The sequence below is a fragment of the Nannobrachium achirus genome, assembly GCF_963921795.1.
Source record: "Nannobrachium achirus genome assembly, chromosome: 17".
Taxonomy (NCBI): Eukaryota; Metazoa; Chordata; class Actinopteri; order Myctophiformes; family Myctophidae; genus Nannobrachium; species Nannobrachium achirus.
The window spans coordinates 1,802,867-1,817,034 of NC_137824.1; the positions used below are offsets into that span (position 1 = coordinate 1,802,867).

At 41.5% G+C, this 14,168-nt stretch overlaps 1 protein-coding gene across 2 annotated transcripts in view; it reads left to right on the forward strand.

Annotated features, from left to right (window-relative positions):
• Positions 1-14,168, forward strand: part of pcdh11 (protocadherin 11) — a gene marked incomplete at both ends in the record, with an annotated part of 287,369 nt that overhangs the window by 153,238 nt on the left and 119,963 nt on the right. Inside the window, one exon of one of the 2 annotated variants that reach the window (XM_080745564.1) lies at positions 5,587-5,622. The exons of the other annotated variant lie outside the window; for it this stretch is intronic. Coding sequence (XP_080601690.1) covers positions 5,587-5,622 — 36 coding nt within the window. The remainder of the gene's footprint in view (positions 1-5,586; positions 5,623-14,168) is intronic. 2 annotated transcript variants of the gene reach the window in all.

The following is a 14,168-nucleotide window of genomic DNA, read 5'->3' on the forward strand; positions in this document are numbered from 1 at the left end:
TAAGTAGTAAGGATATTATTTTGTTAACTCAGGAACAGATTGCAATTGCATCTGTGATAAAGAGCAATTAAGGAAGCCCAGCGCTAACATAAAATGGGGTAATTATTATGTGCACCATGCACATACAGTATCTCATCTGCAAACACGTGTGACGTTCAATATAATATGGCCGATAAATTAATTGATTGGCCGGTAAACTATAATCCTGCCGGCCACGGTGGCCGGCCCCAAAAATGCCTAGCGGAAACCCTGGTATCGATAGATCAGTGTAGCTATATGGAAAGGAAAAGTCATTAAACCCTTCCTTTTCATTTTTCCTTCTTAAAAATGCTAACTACAAGTAGGTAGTATCGATACAATCGATTCTTTGCACTGTCGATTCGATACGATACAAAATCGAACGATACGATTCGATTTTAGCTGTTTTCATTTCGATATACTTGATTTTTAAGTTAAAAACAATATTTCGATGCAGTTACTATATTGTTACACCCCTAATATGCAGTTCTCCTCATACTGACTGACTCCTCATGAGAATCAGCTCTCAACATCTATGCTTCAGTGACACTCTTGATTGCAAAGGACGAAAAGCGTCCAAGTGATAATGGTGAAGTCATAGTGATACCGTACTGTAGTTCAGTGGTCCTCAACCCGTGGGTCGGGACCCCCAGGGGGGGTCGCCAAATTATTTTGGGGGGGTCCCCAGATGATTAACTTAATGTGCAACATTGTTTTCTTGCTCAACAGTAAACAAACCATCGTAAAGTTTAAGTGTATAGAGCAGGGGTGCCCACAAGGTAGATCACAAAGGCTGTACAGGTAGACCACATGACAATCATGACATGCCCCTAAACAAATATAATTAAAAAAATCACAAAACTTTTTGGCACCTATCACTTGAATTAGTCTTGATTGATTGACATCAAGAAGGGCCTGTCAGCTCCCTTCATGGCATCTAAATTAGTCAAACCTCCCTCAATGCAATGCTTTGTTTTCAAGACTCTGTATGTAGCATTACAAAGAACCTGAACACCTATCACTTCCATACAGAATGGGATGAAGTCTTTTCCCTCCACTATTTCTCATTAGAATTGCGTTGTCTTATACGTAACGCCAGTGCCATTATACCAAAGCCCCCTCAGGTCATTTCTTTGGTGGGTAGATCATGTCGAGCTGGTCATGTTAAAAGTAGCTCTCGGGTCAAAAAAGTGTGGGCACCCCTGGTATAGAGGGCATCTGCACATCTCTAAAGTGACAATTTAAGGACTTTTTAATACCTCTGAAATGACAAATTAAACAATGGCCAAACTGTCAAATATTAGAGGCAGAAATTGTGAAAATAGCCGATCTACATGCTCACAACGCCTCGCAAGCTATTTTCACAAAAGAACTGTGTTATACAAAATGTAATGCCTCAAGCGCTCGTCAGGGTGGGAGGGTCACCGGTTAAATCAGGGTGGGAGGGTCACCGGTTAAAATATGATTATTTTGGGGGTTGCGGCCTGAAAACGTTGAGAACCACTGCTGTAGTTGGCCATGTGCTGTTGCCAGGTCTTACTTATCTGGTGCTATAAACAAGTGTTTTGCCCAAACTGGTGAGACTAGTTTCTGTGGAAGGACATCTCTCTGTTGGAATACCCACTCAGCCGTGCCTTCCCAGAGGCGCTCAGACCAAATGTTGCTTTTCCCCCATCATCAGACATGTGAAATAATAATGACTGCTTAGATTTATAATGAGCAAAAGACAGAGTCAAAGCTGATTTGAGTGAAATGTTTTCTTTTTAAGTAATCATTGAACATACCTGAGCTTGCACATTACGGGTAGCCTATAGATCACAATTTTACACGTGTAGGCAGTCATGTGTACTAAAACTGCAGTTTTTCAAAAGTTTCTTACACTCATGATATGTAGCTGTATTTAACGTAACCACTTAAAACCTATATACAGCAGCCTAAGGCTTGTTCAATGTCTTGTACACTAGGTTTTGTGTACGTTTGGGGTGAGAGACAACGTACGTTTTTTTATTCCATGCAAGCATAGGCATACGTGTTCTGTGGTTTTAATCCGGCCCAAGAGTTCTACCTACCGTATTTAACCACTAGATAGCAGTTGCTAAAGTATGTAAGTCTCCCAAATATGGACTTGAAAAAACGTGTGATTCGACTTTGCTTTTCAAATCTTGCCCCCAGTGTGAGGGCAGACACTCTAGAGTTGAAGCGGTGTTCCCAACGTCTCATTACTCCGACGTTGCGTTGGTCCGACTTTCCCCATTACTAACCCTATCTCCCTATCTCCCTATCTCGCTTGAGCCCCTGCCCTTTTACCCGCCTGTAAAAAAAGTGCCCTCTCCAGACCATGAATGTAGTTTTTACTATGGTGAAGGAAATGTCCCTTTTCCATGCCATACCTGAAGGCAGCATTCAAGAGAATTGCCTTCTCCAAACTCTCCTGAACTTGAATGCAGCATCTCATGTTGAAAGAATTGCCCTCTCTGGGTAGAAATCCATGACGTTACGCTGCATCTCCAATAGTGAATTGATTATGCTTAGTTCAGTGTTGCAGTGTTTCTCAATCTTTCTGGCTTGAGTACCCCCTTTCCCTGATCTCTGAATCCAAGCACCCCCTTTACCCGACAACAACATTTTTCCAATAAATAGTGGTAGGCCTATATGAAGCTATGATAACCCCCCATTTCAAGAATATAAAATCACAAATAAGAAATGGAGTGAAAGAGTTTAAAACGGTGCCTCCTGAGCAGTGAGCAGATTTATGTTCAACACTGTGGCCAAAACATTTCAGTCAAGTTTTCATGTCAATAACTTTAAAACATTCAAGCACATCCCAGGTGCCTGGTACTATGTACAGTAATTTGGGGTAGCAACTATTAGGCTCACAAAGTTTCTCCATGTGTCATCACTAAACATAGCAGTGTTTTCCCCCTCCTAATTCAATGGTTTTTAATTATTTAACTATGTATAATATAATCATGATTTGTACTTCCTTTTTGGGGGGGCATTTTCGAGTACCCCCTGTAGTACCTCCGCGTACCCCTAGGGGTACACGTACCCCCATTTGAGAAACACTGCAGTGTTGTATCATGCACCGAAACTAACCGACCTCCAAGCTCACAACGCGTCGCAGCGTGACGCGCTGTGAGCTTGGAGGTCGGCTATTTTCGATATTTCCACCAAAAGGTCCTTTTAGAAATGTCAGCCCCTGCCTCTCTAACATTCCCTGAGCCAACCATTCACAAGCATCTACTTTCCCAACAATCAGCAGCACACTAATGTCACTCCTCTGGCAGCACACACATATAGGGGACTTTTAGCCGTTGCCGAGGCTTAAACAAACATACTAGTTCCATTATGATAAAAGAACACTAGCATATGGTTTATGTTTATTACATCCAGCTGTAAACCAAATGGACCATCACATCTGTACATTCGAGCACACAAGACACCGCACCACATAGGCTCCAGTATACACTTGGCCTATATTGTTCAGTGCATTTTAATCCCATTACTCAGTTCCCATAAATTAACTGCTGAGTAAATCAAATTGAAGAGAAAGTTGCATGTCCCAAGTGTGTTCCAAAGCCCAGCAGATGTATGCAACTCTTGTTAAAACAACTCCAAATGAGACCACAGCGAACACCAAATGAAAATCTATGAATTGCTCTTTGCACTTCATACAGTGAAGGAGTAATGGCAACATGTTGCTTCCGTAGACATTATTTGATTTAATTTGGCCCCTTCCCACTTACCACTGGTCAAATTGCAAAGCCCCCTACCCTGATAACACTGACAAGCAGGATGAGGTAGTATTATGTAACACAATTTATATAGCGAAAAGGCTATTATATATGTTTTAATACAAACAACTTGAAAAGAGAGAAGTACTGCATTGCATTCTACAACACCAATTATGATAAAAACAAACCTCCCAGGCTTAAACTAACCAAACAAAATTGTATACAAAATTGGAATTCAAATTACTCTGATTGTGAAATATTAGTTCTCTTCTTGCAATATACGCAAGTAGGCCAAGCAAGCAAACAAACAAACCATGAAAATGTATTATAGCCAATCAACCTAGGCCTTGCTGACAGCAACTGGCCCAAACTTCACAGACAGATATATTTTTGAGTGAATTCGCCTGTCCAACGAAGCTGCACACTATTGTCGAGTTGAAAAGCTCGGGACTGCACTGTTCTAAGCCTCCGTCAGTAGCAGCAGCGTCCCTCTGTGAACAATTATAGTGGAATGATCTGTTGACACAAACTAGTCATTGTTCTTTGGTTTCAGCCCAGCTCCCCTCCCCATGGTTTTCCCCTTGTCTGCTGCATGTGGCTGCCTGCTCAACCACTATAGCTTTCTTCTGTTTCCTTTGCAAATCAAGTTATGCAGTCAGATTATTATACACAGTACAAAGAAAACAAATTTGGTGATTAAAATTTAAATACTCTTATCTCTCCCCGAGTTATCTCTGTCCCCAGAGAGAGACGATGCTATTTTGCCAGGCTTGCGGGTGCCTTTTGTTCCCAATTTAGAAGCTTGTCGCTGTTTATTGTTAATTTTTGATGCTTCATTTGATATTCTGTTCACTTTTTCTCCGACGCGCACAAGACAGAAGACGTCTTCATCAAAGTGTCATTTGTAAAGCTTGTGTTGTCAAGGATGTCAGGTTTGCCCTATTCTTTACATTTCTTGGGAGAGGAGGAGGATGTGTATTCTGCAGCCCGGCGTGTTGACGTGTGCCAAGCCAACGCTCAAATGTGCTGTACAACCTCCTCGCCTCGGAGTGGACAAATCAATATATACCCTAAGTCTCAATTCCACCTGAAAGAAGACCTTAAACCCATTCAGGCCTAGAATTATTGAACGCTTTAACCAGTGAAAAATAGCAGATATACAAGCTCACAGCGCGGCACTGAGTGCAGCGCTGTGAGCTTGTAGCTTGTAAGTCGTGAAAATGTGTGCAAATCTTTGAATATATGTATTTTCAAAGCGAACGTTTGTAACTCAAATTTTGCTTCTGGGTGGTCCCTGGAAGTAAATATTTTGAGATGCGGGTCTGTGGCCAAATACATGTCATTTTGGGGGTCCTTCACATGAAAAGGTTTGAGAACCACTGACATAGTAGTCTCTCCGGAACATACAAACTGAGCTCCATTTAAGTGAATGGACCTTTTCTTTGACGATGGCTGGCCAGATTGCTGACATAGAAACATAGGTTTTTCAAAAAACCTTAGAAGCATTCAAAAGACACTTATAGAATCGGGTCAAAATTCACATTTTCACGATTTTTTTCAAAAATAGCAGATCTACAAGCGCTGCGAGCTTGTATATCTGCTATTTTTCAATAGTTAAAGCATAAAATAATGATACACAATACTGTGTACACCGTTCTAAATGGGTTAAACCTAGAAATCTATGAGGTCGTCAATTCTGAACTCTGACTGACTTTTAGACGACTGGAAGGTTTCCCATGGCGGCTTCCTTCGCGGACCGTTACTGTCCCCAGTAAATCCTCCCTACTGTTACTGTCGGTGACATGCAATGTCTGCTCTTCTCTGTCCCTTGCAGGAGGCCTGTCAACTTGGCAAGATAACATCTGTGAATGTAAGTCTCATGCACTATCAGTATTCACCACCCATTTCATCCTCTGCTCTCTCGTTTGCATGCGAGCGTCCGCGAGCATCTACAGTAAAGCACGCATCATATTTTACAACGTATAACTCCATGGCTACGCTCTGGCCCAATGATCCCAATTATAAATATGTCTGTCATCCGCTGCATAAACTGTGTAATGAGGGATGTGCAGTGTTTGATCTATTCCACTTTTTTTTTAATGCCTGCATGTGTCTGACATTTTTATTTCTATTAAAATACCTTGTTTTGCCTCTTGATAAACTATGAATGCCATCATCCAGCCCATTAATGCCAGAAGTTATTCTGTCGTCAATATCATTTAAAAGGAGATTGCTCACTTTGTCTTCGTTAAAGAGTCAGGTATTTTATTTCCCAGCACACAGGGATCAGGTTTTATTTGACTATTATCACAATTTTCATAAACTTTTTAGCAAGTCTCACATCCAAGGATCACAAGGAGATTTGTTCTCTGTAGTGCAGTGCCTAAAAAGTAATTGTGGTAGTTTTAGAGTTGCAGTGACAAGGAAATACCCTAACTTCAAATTCTTTCTGTTGCTGCATGTTTGATGGACTTAAGGTCTAGGCACCTGTGTACTTGCTTGGATCTGCGGGGTCGCGTGCGCTCTTCATAGATAGATACCTTTTATTATCCCAAGGGGGGAGATCAGTTGCCCAGAGGCAGCACAGCAGTATAAGGTTATTTACAAAGTTACAGAGAAGTAAGAAAAAAGAAAAGAAAAAAAGAAACAAGAACAGAGTACAGTAAAGAGCAAGGTACACCAATAGAGTGAACGAATAATATGTAAATATATATACATAAAATGTCCTTAAGCACAACTATCAAAATAGTACAGTGTCCAAATCAAAGTGACCATAGCAGTCAATGTTAGTTAGTGCAACAAGTATCTCACTATCATGTCAAACACAAGCAAAAATACTCAAAAACTACTAACACATCCTAATAGTGCAGTGTCAAAAAGAGTGCGGAAGAGTCAGTACAACTATACTGTAGTTCCGTCATCTAAGGTTAGGTTCATGCGAACAGATGCATTACTATGTGTCATGCTGAAAAAAGTTCAACACAACACAATTCAGCGGGCCGGCATGTGCGTGAGACCAGCGACGTCACAAGTGGGGGGAAAGTGGGACTGAGTTACCAGGGCCCAAGGTGGAGGGGCCTTAATTATTTTATACTTTAGCTATTGAAAAATAGCTGATAATATACAAGCTCAAGCTGCGAGCTTGTAGGCCTGCTATTTTTGAAAAGTCGTGAGAATGTGTGCAAATCTTTGAATATGCTTCTGGGGGGGGGGGGTCCCTGGAACAACAGTTTTGAGATGGGGGTCCGCGGCCAAATACATACATAAAAATACATTTGGGGGTCCTTCACATGAAAAGGTCTGAGCACCACTGACATAGAAACATAGGTTTTTAAAAAAAAAACCTTATCACGATTTTTCAAAAATAGCAGATCTACAAGCTCGCATCGCGGCACTCGGTGCCGCGCTGCGAGCTTGTAGGTCTGCTATTTTTCAATAGTTAAAGCACAAAACAATGCGTAATAATGCGTTCCCAGTCTAATGAAATACATTCATGGGGGGCCCGCAGTGAATCCTTGTACCCAGGGCCCAGCATTTGGTGCGACACCCCTGCGTGAGACTAAAACAAACGAGACAGTTTCAAGGGATCGCGCCCGCTTGCCGCTCTGCCTGTCAGATGTGTCGTGCTTTCCTACCTCGCCTCACATTGAAAATGAATTACTCCCATAGACTGTAAAAAAAATATGGACGAAGCGAAGTCATTGGTGTCTATGCTGCGAAAATTACGTATTTTTGTCCCTTGTATGGGTGTCGCCATCATTGTTTGAATGGTACCCTAGGAATCATAAGGAATGCTATTGGTTGCCAACGGTCACGTGGAACCGCAGGGAAACATGGCAGAATGTGGTCGGAGCCTCCCGAAATAAAGCACACGAAGAAGAACACAGCAGGCTAGTATCAGTTTAGTTGGCCACTCCCCCCACAAATGTATCATAAATGTTATCATAAATGGGACCATATTTGCTCAAAACGCATATCATGGTGATTGAAAGGGAGTTTTTTCACTAGCAACAGGAACCATAAAGTATTTATGACAATGTTTATTAAGGTTAGAAAATCAAACGGGAAAATGAATGGGGTCCAATGTAGACAAATTCTTTTTGGTACCTCGCGGGGGGAAAACAGCGCAACTAGCGGCCAAACATAGGAAGTTTTAGTTCCGTATTGGATTTGTTTTAAATCGGCGGAACTATGCCCCTGATTACTCCGTGTACCAGTCGCTCCCTGTGTGAACAGAGCGTTGCTCTGCTTGTCGTGGCCCAGTGGTACTAACTAAAGGCATTCTGTGCAAGACAACCTTTTCACTTTCAAGAGGTGTGACCTCAGAATGGCAAATAAAATGGTGTTTCTGACACCTGGTGTTTGCACCCTCTACCCTTTTCCTATTTTTACTACAGTTTTCATCAGGGACGTGCTGGGCCCCTGATTCAGCCTGGGAAAAAGAGTTGGAGAGGCCCTCATTGCGCGCTATAGAGAGAGATCTCTCTCTATAGCGCTGCTGCTACTCAAAGATTTGCCGTTTCAGATCAGGACAAGTGACAAGCCAGTGGCCCAATTATTGTACATGAGTTATATTTCGTCGTGGTCTGGTGGAAACCTTGTATGTCCAAAACCCTTTGTTTTGTATTTATCATTTAAAAAATGATTTAAACTAGTGAAAACAGCCGATCTACAAGCACACAACGCCTCGCACCGCGAGGCGTTGTGTGCTTGTAGATCTGCTGTTTTCACTACTTTTGTGCAACGGCCTTGTATGATGAAGCAGGGCTTTACTTGGAGATACGAGGTTTCTGTCCGACAGTGACGATTTACTTTGTTGGCCGCCCCAGCCGCCAAAATGGAACGTAGGCCGACATTTTATTTTATTTTTTTTTCCCTAATGGCCGGTCTGTCCCGCTTTTCCCAATGGCCAGCACGTCCCTGGTTTTCATTGTGACCCACTCTCTGTTCTTTACACAAGGCATGGCTTTTTTTTTTAAAGTTCTCATAACAGGTACAAGTGTTCCCTAGCCACTCCGTAGTAGCATTTTTTATTCATACAATTTGCTTTCTGTAGACAATGCTGATAACATTTCAGGTGATGTGCTGTGAAATTTGGTGCAAGGACGCTCGTGTCCGCAGGCTTAATTCCGGCTTTTCAGAGTGTGGGATACAAATTGTGGGAAAGATGTGATTTCTAACATTGTTTTACTGGAGGGTAGATTTTTTAATACAATAAAAGAGATGTGTGTTGCTTGTCAATGTCCAAAACATTACGGCGATAAGGTCCAATTTGATTTAATCTTAATGCAATTTCACAATGCTCGGCTGTTTGAGACTGGTGCAGTTTGCCGATGTGGAACGAGCATAGTTGAATTATGAGCCACAATCTGTTAGCGTGCGGGTGAGAGTTATTTTTTCATAGTTCATATCTGCGATAAAGGCCAAAGTTGGCTATTGAAATCGGAAAACAAAATAATCTTTTTTGAATTTTCAAAGGAGTATAATTTCTGAAAGGTAGTTAAGAATCACCTGCGCTCGCTTGTTCCTGCAAGGAGTAATGACCAATATATCATCACTGTCGGGCAGAAACCTCGTATCTCCAAGTTTCAAGTTTGTAAGTTTTTTCACCAAGTAAATCCCTGCTTCGTCATACAAGGCCGTCGCACAAAAGTTGTGAAAACAGCCGATCTACAAGCACGGTGCGAGGCGTTGTGTGCTTGTAGATCTGCTATTTTCACTATTTTTAAAATGATGAATACAAAACGAACGGTCTTGGACATACATGGTTTCCACCCGACAATGACGATATTCTTCATTGTACAACTATGTAGTTCACAGAAAACAACTGATTTCCAACTGAAGATAAAATGTACAAGTGCCTGCGCGCGCGCCCACACACACACACACACACACACACACACACACACACACACACACACGCACACACGCACACACGCACACACACACACACACACACACACGCACATGACAAGCTACGAGGGATTTCTTCACAAGTCAACAACACCAAAGACGAGCCCACGTTAAACCCCTTCTTTTATGGTCTGTTGTGGACGTGACACGGACTTGACATGAATCAACGCGGAGACATTTGGGATGGCCTTTTCAGATTAACACCAAGCCATTGTTTTTGTTGTTTTTCCCCCAGTATTTTTCCCCCAGCTCCGACACGTGAGACATGACAGATCACCGCTTCCTTTGAGCAGATTTATGCAGGGTCTAGGTGGTGCCCGCGGGCTGATCCTTATCTGAAATGGCAGAGCCAATCTCCCCTGATCCACTCCTAAGTGGTCCCTGTTTATCACTCAAAGTGAGGCAGGTTGTCAGCCAAGGCTCTTTCTCCATGTTGTCTTTCTCACTACTTCTAAGACCCGTTGTTGTTAGGAGGAGAAGGCAGAAATTACGAAAAACAACAGGAAATACTTACCATACTGAGCTGTGGCTTAGCGACAGTGGTGTAAAGCATGGGTCTTCAACAGGGGGTCCGGGACCCCTATAGGGGGTCCTCAGAGTTACTACAGGGGGTCCTCCAAATCTTTGTGTGATAGAAACTTTTTTTCACCCTTTTTTATATTAACCACTTGAACCCTATAGCGTCCTTATTCAGAGAACTTAAAGTGGAAGACCACCCATTTTCAATATTGAACTATGCCATTAATATAATATAACCCCCCCCCCCCCCTTCTGTGTTGCCCAGAACTGGAAGATTGATTTTGGAGTTTGTATTGTAAAGTACAACGGTGTGATGTCATCAAGTTGTACTTTACAATACAAACACCAAAATCAGTCCTCCAGTTCTAGGCAACACAGAAGGGGGGGGGGGGGGGACTTTTTTTCTATTTCCACACAACTCCTCTAAGGTATATCAGGTTTTGAGGTATTTGCACTTAACTTGAGTATTTCCAATACTTTTACCTTTACTCCACTACATCTCGGATCCTTAATATTGTACTTTTAGTAGTAACGTTAGTTACTATAGTTACTTTGTAGATTTTTACAAAACACACATTACCCACTTGGCAATGTGTACATTTTGGCCATTTGAAAATAGCTCCAGCTTGTAGATAACTACTGAAATGGGACATTCTGCATAATGAGTAACTTTCTACTTTTGTACTTTAAGTACATTTTGATGCCAACACTTTTGTACTTTTACTCAAATACATATTGAATTCCGGACTTTTGCATGTTAAAGAGTATGTCTACGTTGCAGTATTGATACTTTTACTTAAGTAACAGATGTGACTTCTTTTTCCACCACTTAGCGCTTACCAGAGGACAGGGTGGAAGCCTTGTGGCCTCTATATCTAAATATAACGGACGTCTAATCCGCTAACCCACAAATCCCAACCCCATCTGACTATTGTCTGGGTGGCTACCAGAGAAAGAGGGATTGGCTGGCTTGTTACACGGCAGAATTTGGCATGTATCTCTGCTGTCTGTTTTTATCTCTGTGTACATACTTTTCAAGGCAGTGTTTTATCTGGCCAAACAGGCTTTGTTTGGTCTTGATATCTCTTACTGCAGCTTGTCTTTGCTCTATGGATTTCTGGTGCCTTCTTTAAATAAGTGATAATGCCTTGCAAAAGCAGTCACCTTGACTCCTGGGCGAACGTTTGTTTTCATTTTCTGCCATGTTTGTCTTTGAACAACAATGTTTCCCCCCACACCAATATTCAATATAATTAAGAAGGGGTACACATTATTGCGTATCATTATTTTATGCTTCAACTATTGAAAAATAGCATATATACAAGCTCACAGCTGCGAGCTTGTAGATCTGCTATTTTTGAAAAATCGTGAAAATTAGAATTTTGACCCGATTCTTTAAGTGTCTTTTGAATCCTTCAAAGATTTTTTTAAAAACCTATGTTTCTATGTCAGCAATCTGGCCAGCCATCGTCAAAGAAAAGGTCCTTTTCACTTAACTGGAGTTTAGTTCTTTAGAGACTACTATATCAGTGGTTCTCAAACTTTTTCATGTGAAGGACCCCCAAAATGATATGTATTTGACCACGGACCCGCTTCTCAAAATATTTAGTTCCAGGGACCCCTCAGAAGCAAAATTTGAGTTACAAACGTTCGCTCAAAAAATACATATTCAAAGATTTGCACGACTTTTTCAAAATTAGCAGATCTACAAGCTCGCAGCGCGGCTCTTGGTGCCGCGCTGTGAGCTTGTATATCTGCTATTTTTCACTGGTTAAAGCATTCAATAATTCTAGGCCTAAATGGGTTTTAAAGGAAACCCCATATGTGCGTCTTATAAAACACCAAATAACTTCCTTTTGGGATAATTGAAAAGGACGTTCTTAACCCTGCCAGGCCCAGCGATGCTTTTTGGCAACATTTTTTTAAATATATATATTTTTTAAATTTTATAATTAGTTTTCCTGTTCTATTTTCACATTAACATCACCATTAAATCCTATTGTTTAGTATTACAATGCCATTGGCCACGATATTTGCATATGAATACCCCCCACAGAGGCTGACATTCACACCACTTCAAGATCTCTGGAGTCCAGAGTCTGGACGAACAACATCTCACTTTTTCACTGAAGCTATTCCTCACAAAAACATAAGTAAAATGTCTGTAATATTATTATTATTATTATTTTGGTGATCATTAGAATGTCTAGAACATGTACATTATGTTATTATTGCGAAAAATAACCCCAAAATGCAAATTAGAGCATGATTTATGATTTATGATGTATGGCTATAAAACATGATTAATTTTTAAACATTACATTTTCCTCTGATTAGGACTCCTACAACACCATCTGCTTTCTTTAATTTATTTTTAATTTTTTTGGCAAGTACAAATTAATTCGGGTCTTGCAGGGTTAATATCTGCTGCAAAGGGGTTTAGATAAACATCTGACCCAGAAAAAAAAAATGTAGACGCTCCCTTATGCAAAATGATTGTGTCCTAATTGTCAGGGACAGCTGTTTGTTCTAATAGATTCTGGATGGCATTGTTGGAACGAGCTTCCAATAAATTAGAACGTGGGGAGAGCGAGCATGGTTTTTTTGTAGCGCTGCCAACCTCCTGTAAGTGGGCCTTTTCTTGGTGCTGGAACCTGGACTTAGCTTCTTGCGCGCATCCATCACACATTTCACAAACAGCTGCCAAAGCGGTTTGAAGCCTGATTTACACTCCGCCGTATGACGGTGCCCCGCTGTTGAAAACAGCCAATCTACAAGCTCACAAAGCATTAACTCTCAAATACCGGGAACGTGCCCGGGTCGTGATTTTAACCACTTTAACCATTATTTTATGCTTTAACTATTGAAAAATAGCAGATCTACAAGCTCGCAGCGCGGCGAGCTTGTAGATCTGTTATTTTTGAAAAGTCTTTGAATATCTTTGACCCGTTCTTTGACCCGACTTCTAAATCCTTCCTCTAAATCATGTTGTTCTCAAACTTTTTCATGTCAAGGACCCCCAAAATTACATGTATTTGGCCACAGACCCCCATCTCAAAATATGTTGTTCCAGGGACCCCCCAGAAGCAAATATTTGAGTTACAAAAGTTCGCTTTTAAATAGATATATTCAAAGACTTGCAAAGAAATATCAGGATTTAACAAAAATAGCAGATCTACAAGCTCGCAGCGCGGCACTCGGTGCCGCGCTGTGAGCTTGTATATCTGCTATTTTTTCAATATTTAAAGCGGTCAATAATCCTAGGCCCTAAATGGGTTAACAAAGTATAAATCAAACCGGGGGGATTGTTGAAAGCACGGGCAAACATGGGCCAACGAAACGTGCCACGTTTCAAGGTGCCAACAAGGTATTTGCCTTTCTCTCGATTGTCTTTGAAAAAGAGCAAGAACCAGGAGGCGAGGGAGAAAAACTCTAGCGCTTCCTGTTCAACAACTTCAGAAAGACGCACAAGCCTTTGGCAACGAGAAGCGGCGCGCCGTGTTGGCGCTGGGAAATAAAAGATTCATTTAAAGGAGTTCTCATATCATATCTGTTCACGCGGGAATTAAGAGATTATTGCATCGCCTCGGTGCGATATCTCACTTGCTTCTGTTTGCCCAATAGAACAGTCACAGGCAGAGAGAAAAGGCTGTTTGTTAAGTTTATAGTGTCAGCGATAAACTAATAGATTCTGCATGCTTTTATGTGTATTTTTTTTTAAAGATTTGTTTTGGGGCTTTTTATGCCTTTAATGACAGAACAGTAGACTGACAGGAAATGGGGAGAGAGATGGGGAATGACATGCGGCAAAGGTCGTCCGGATCGGGAATCGAACCGGCGACGCCAGCAGGCATCATAGCCTAGTATGTGGTATGAGCCTTGACCACCAGGCCAGCGGGCGCCCCTTTTATGTGTATTTTGACACGCAGTCAAAACGACGGTGTCCCATGCCAAAGAATAGCTGATCTGCAAGCTCACAATGTG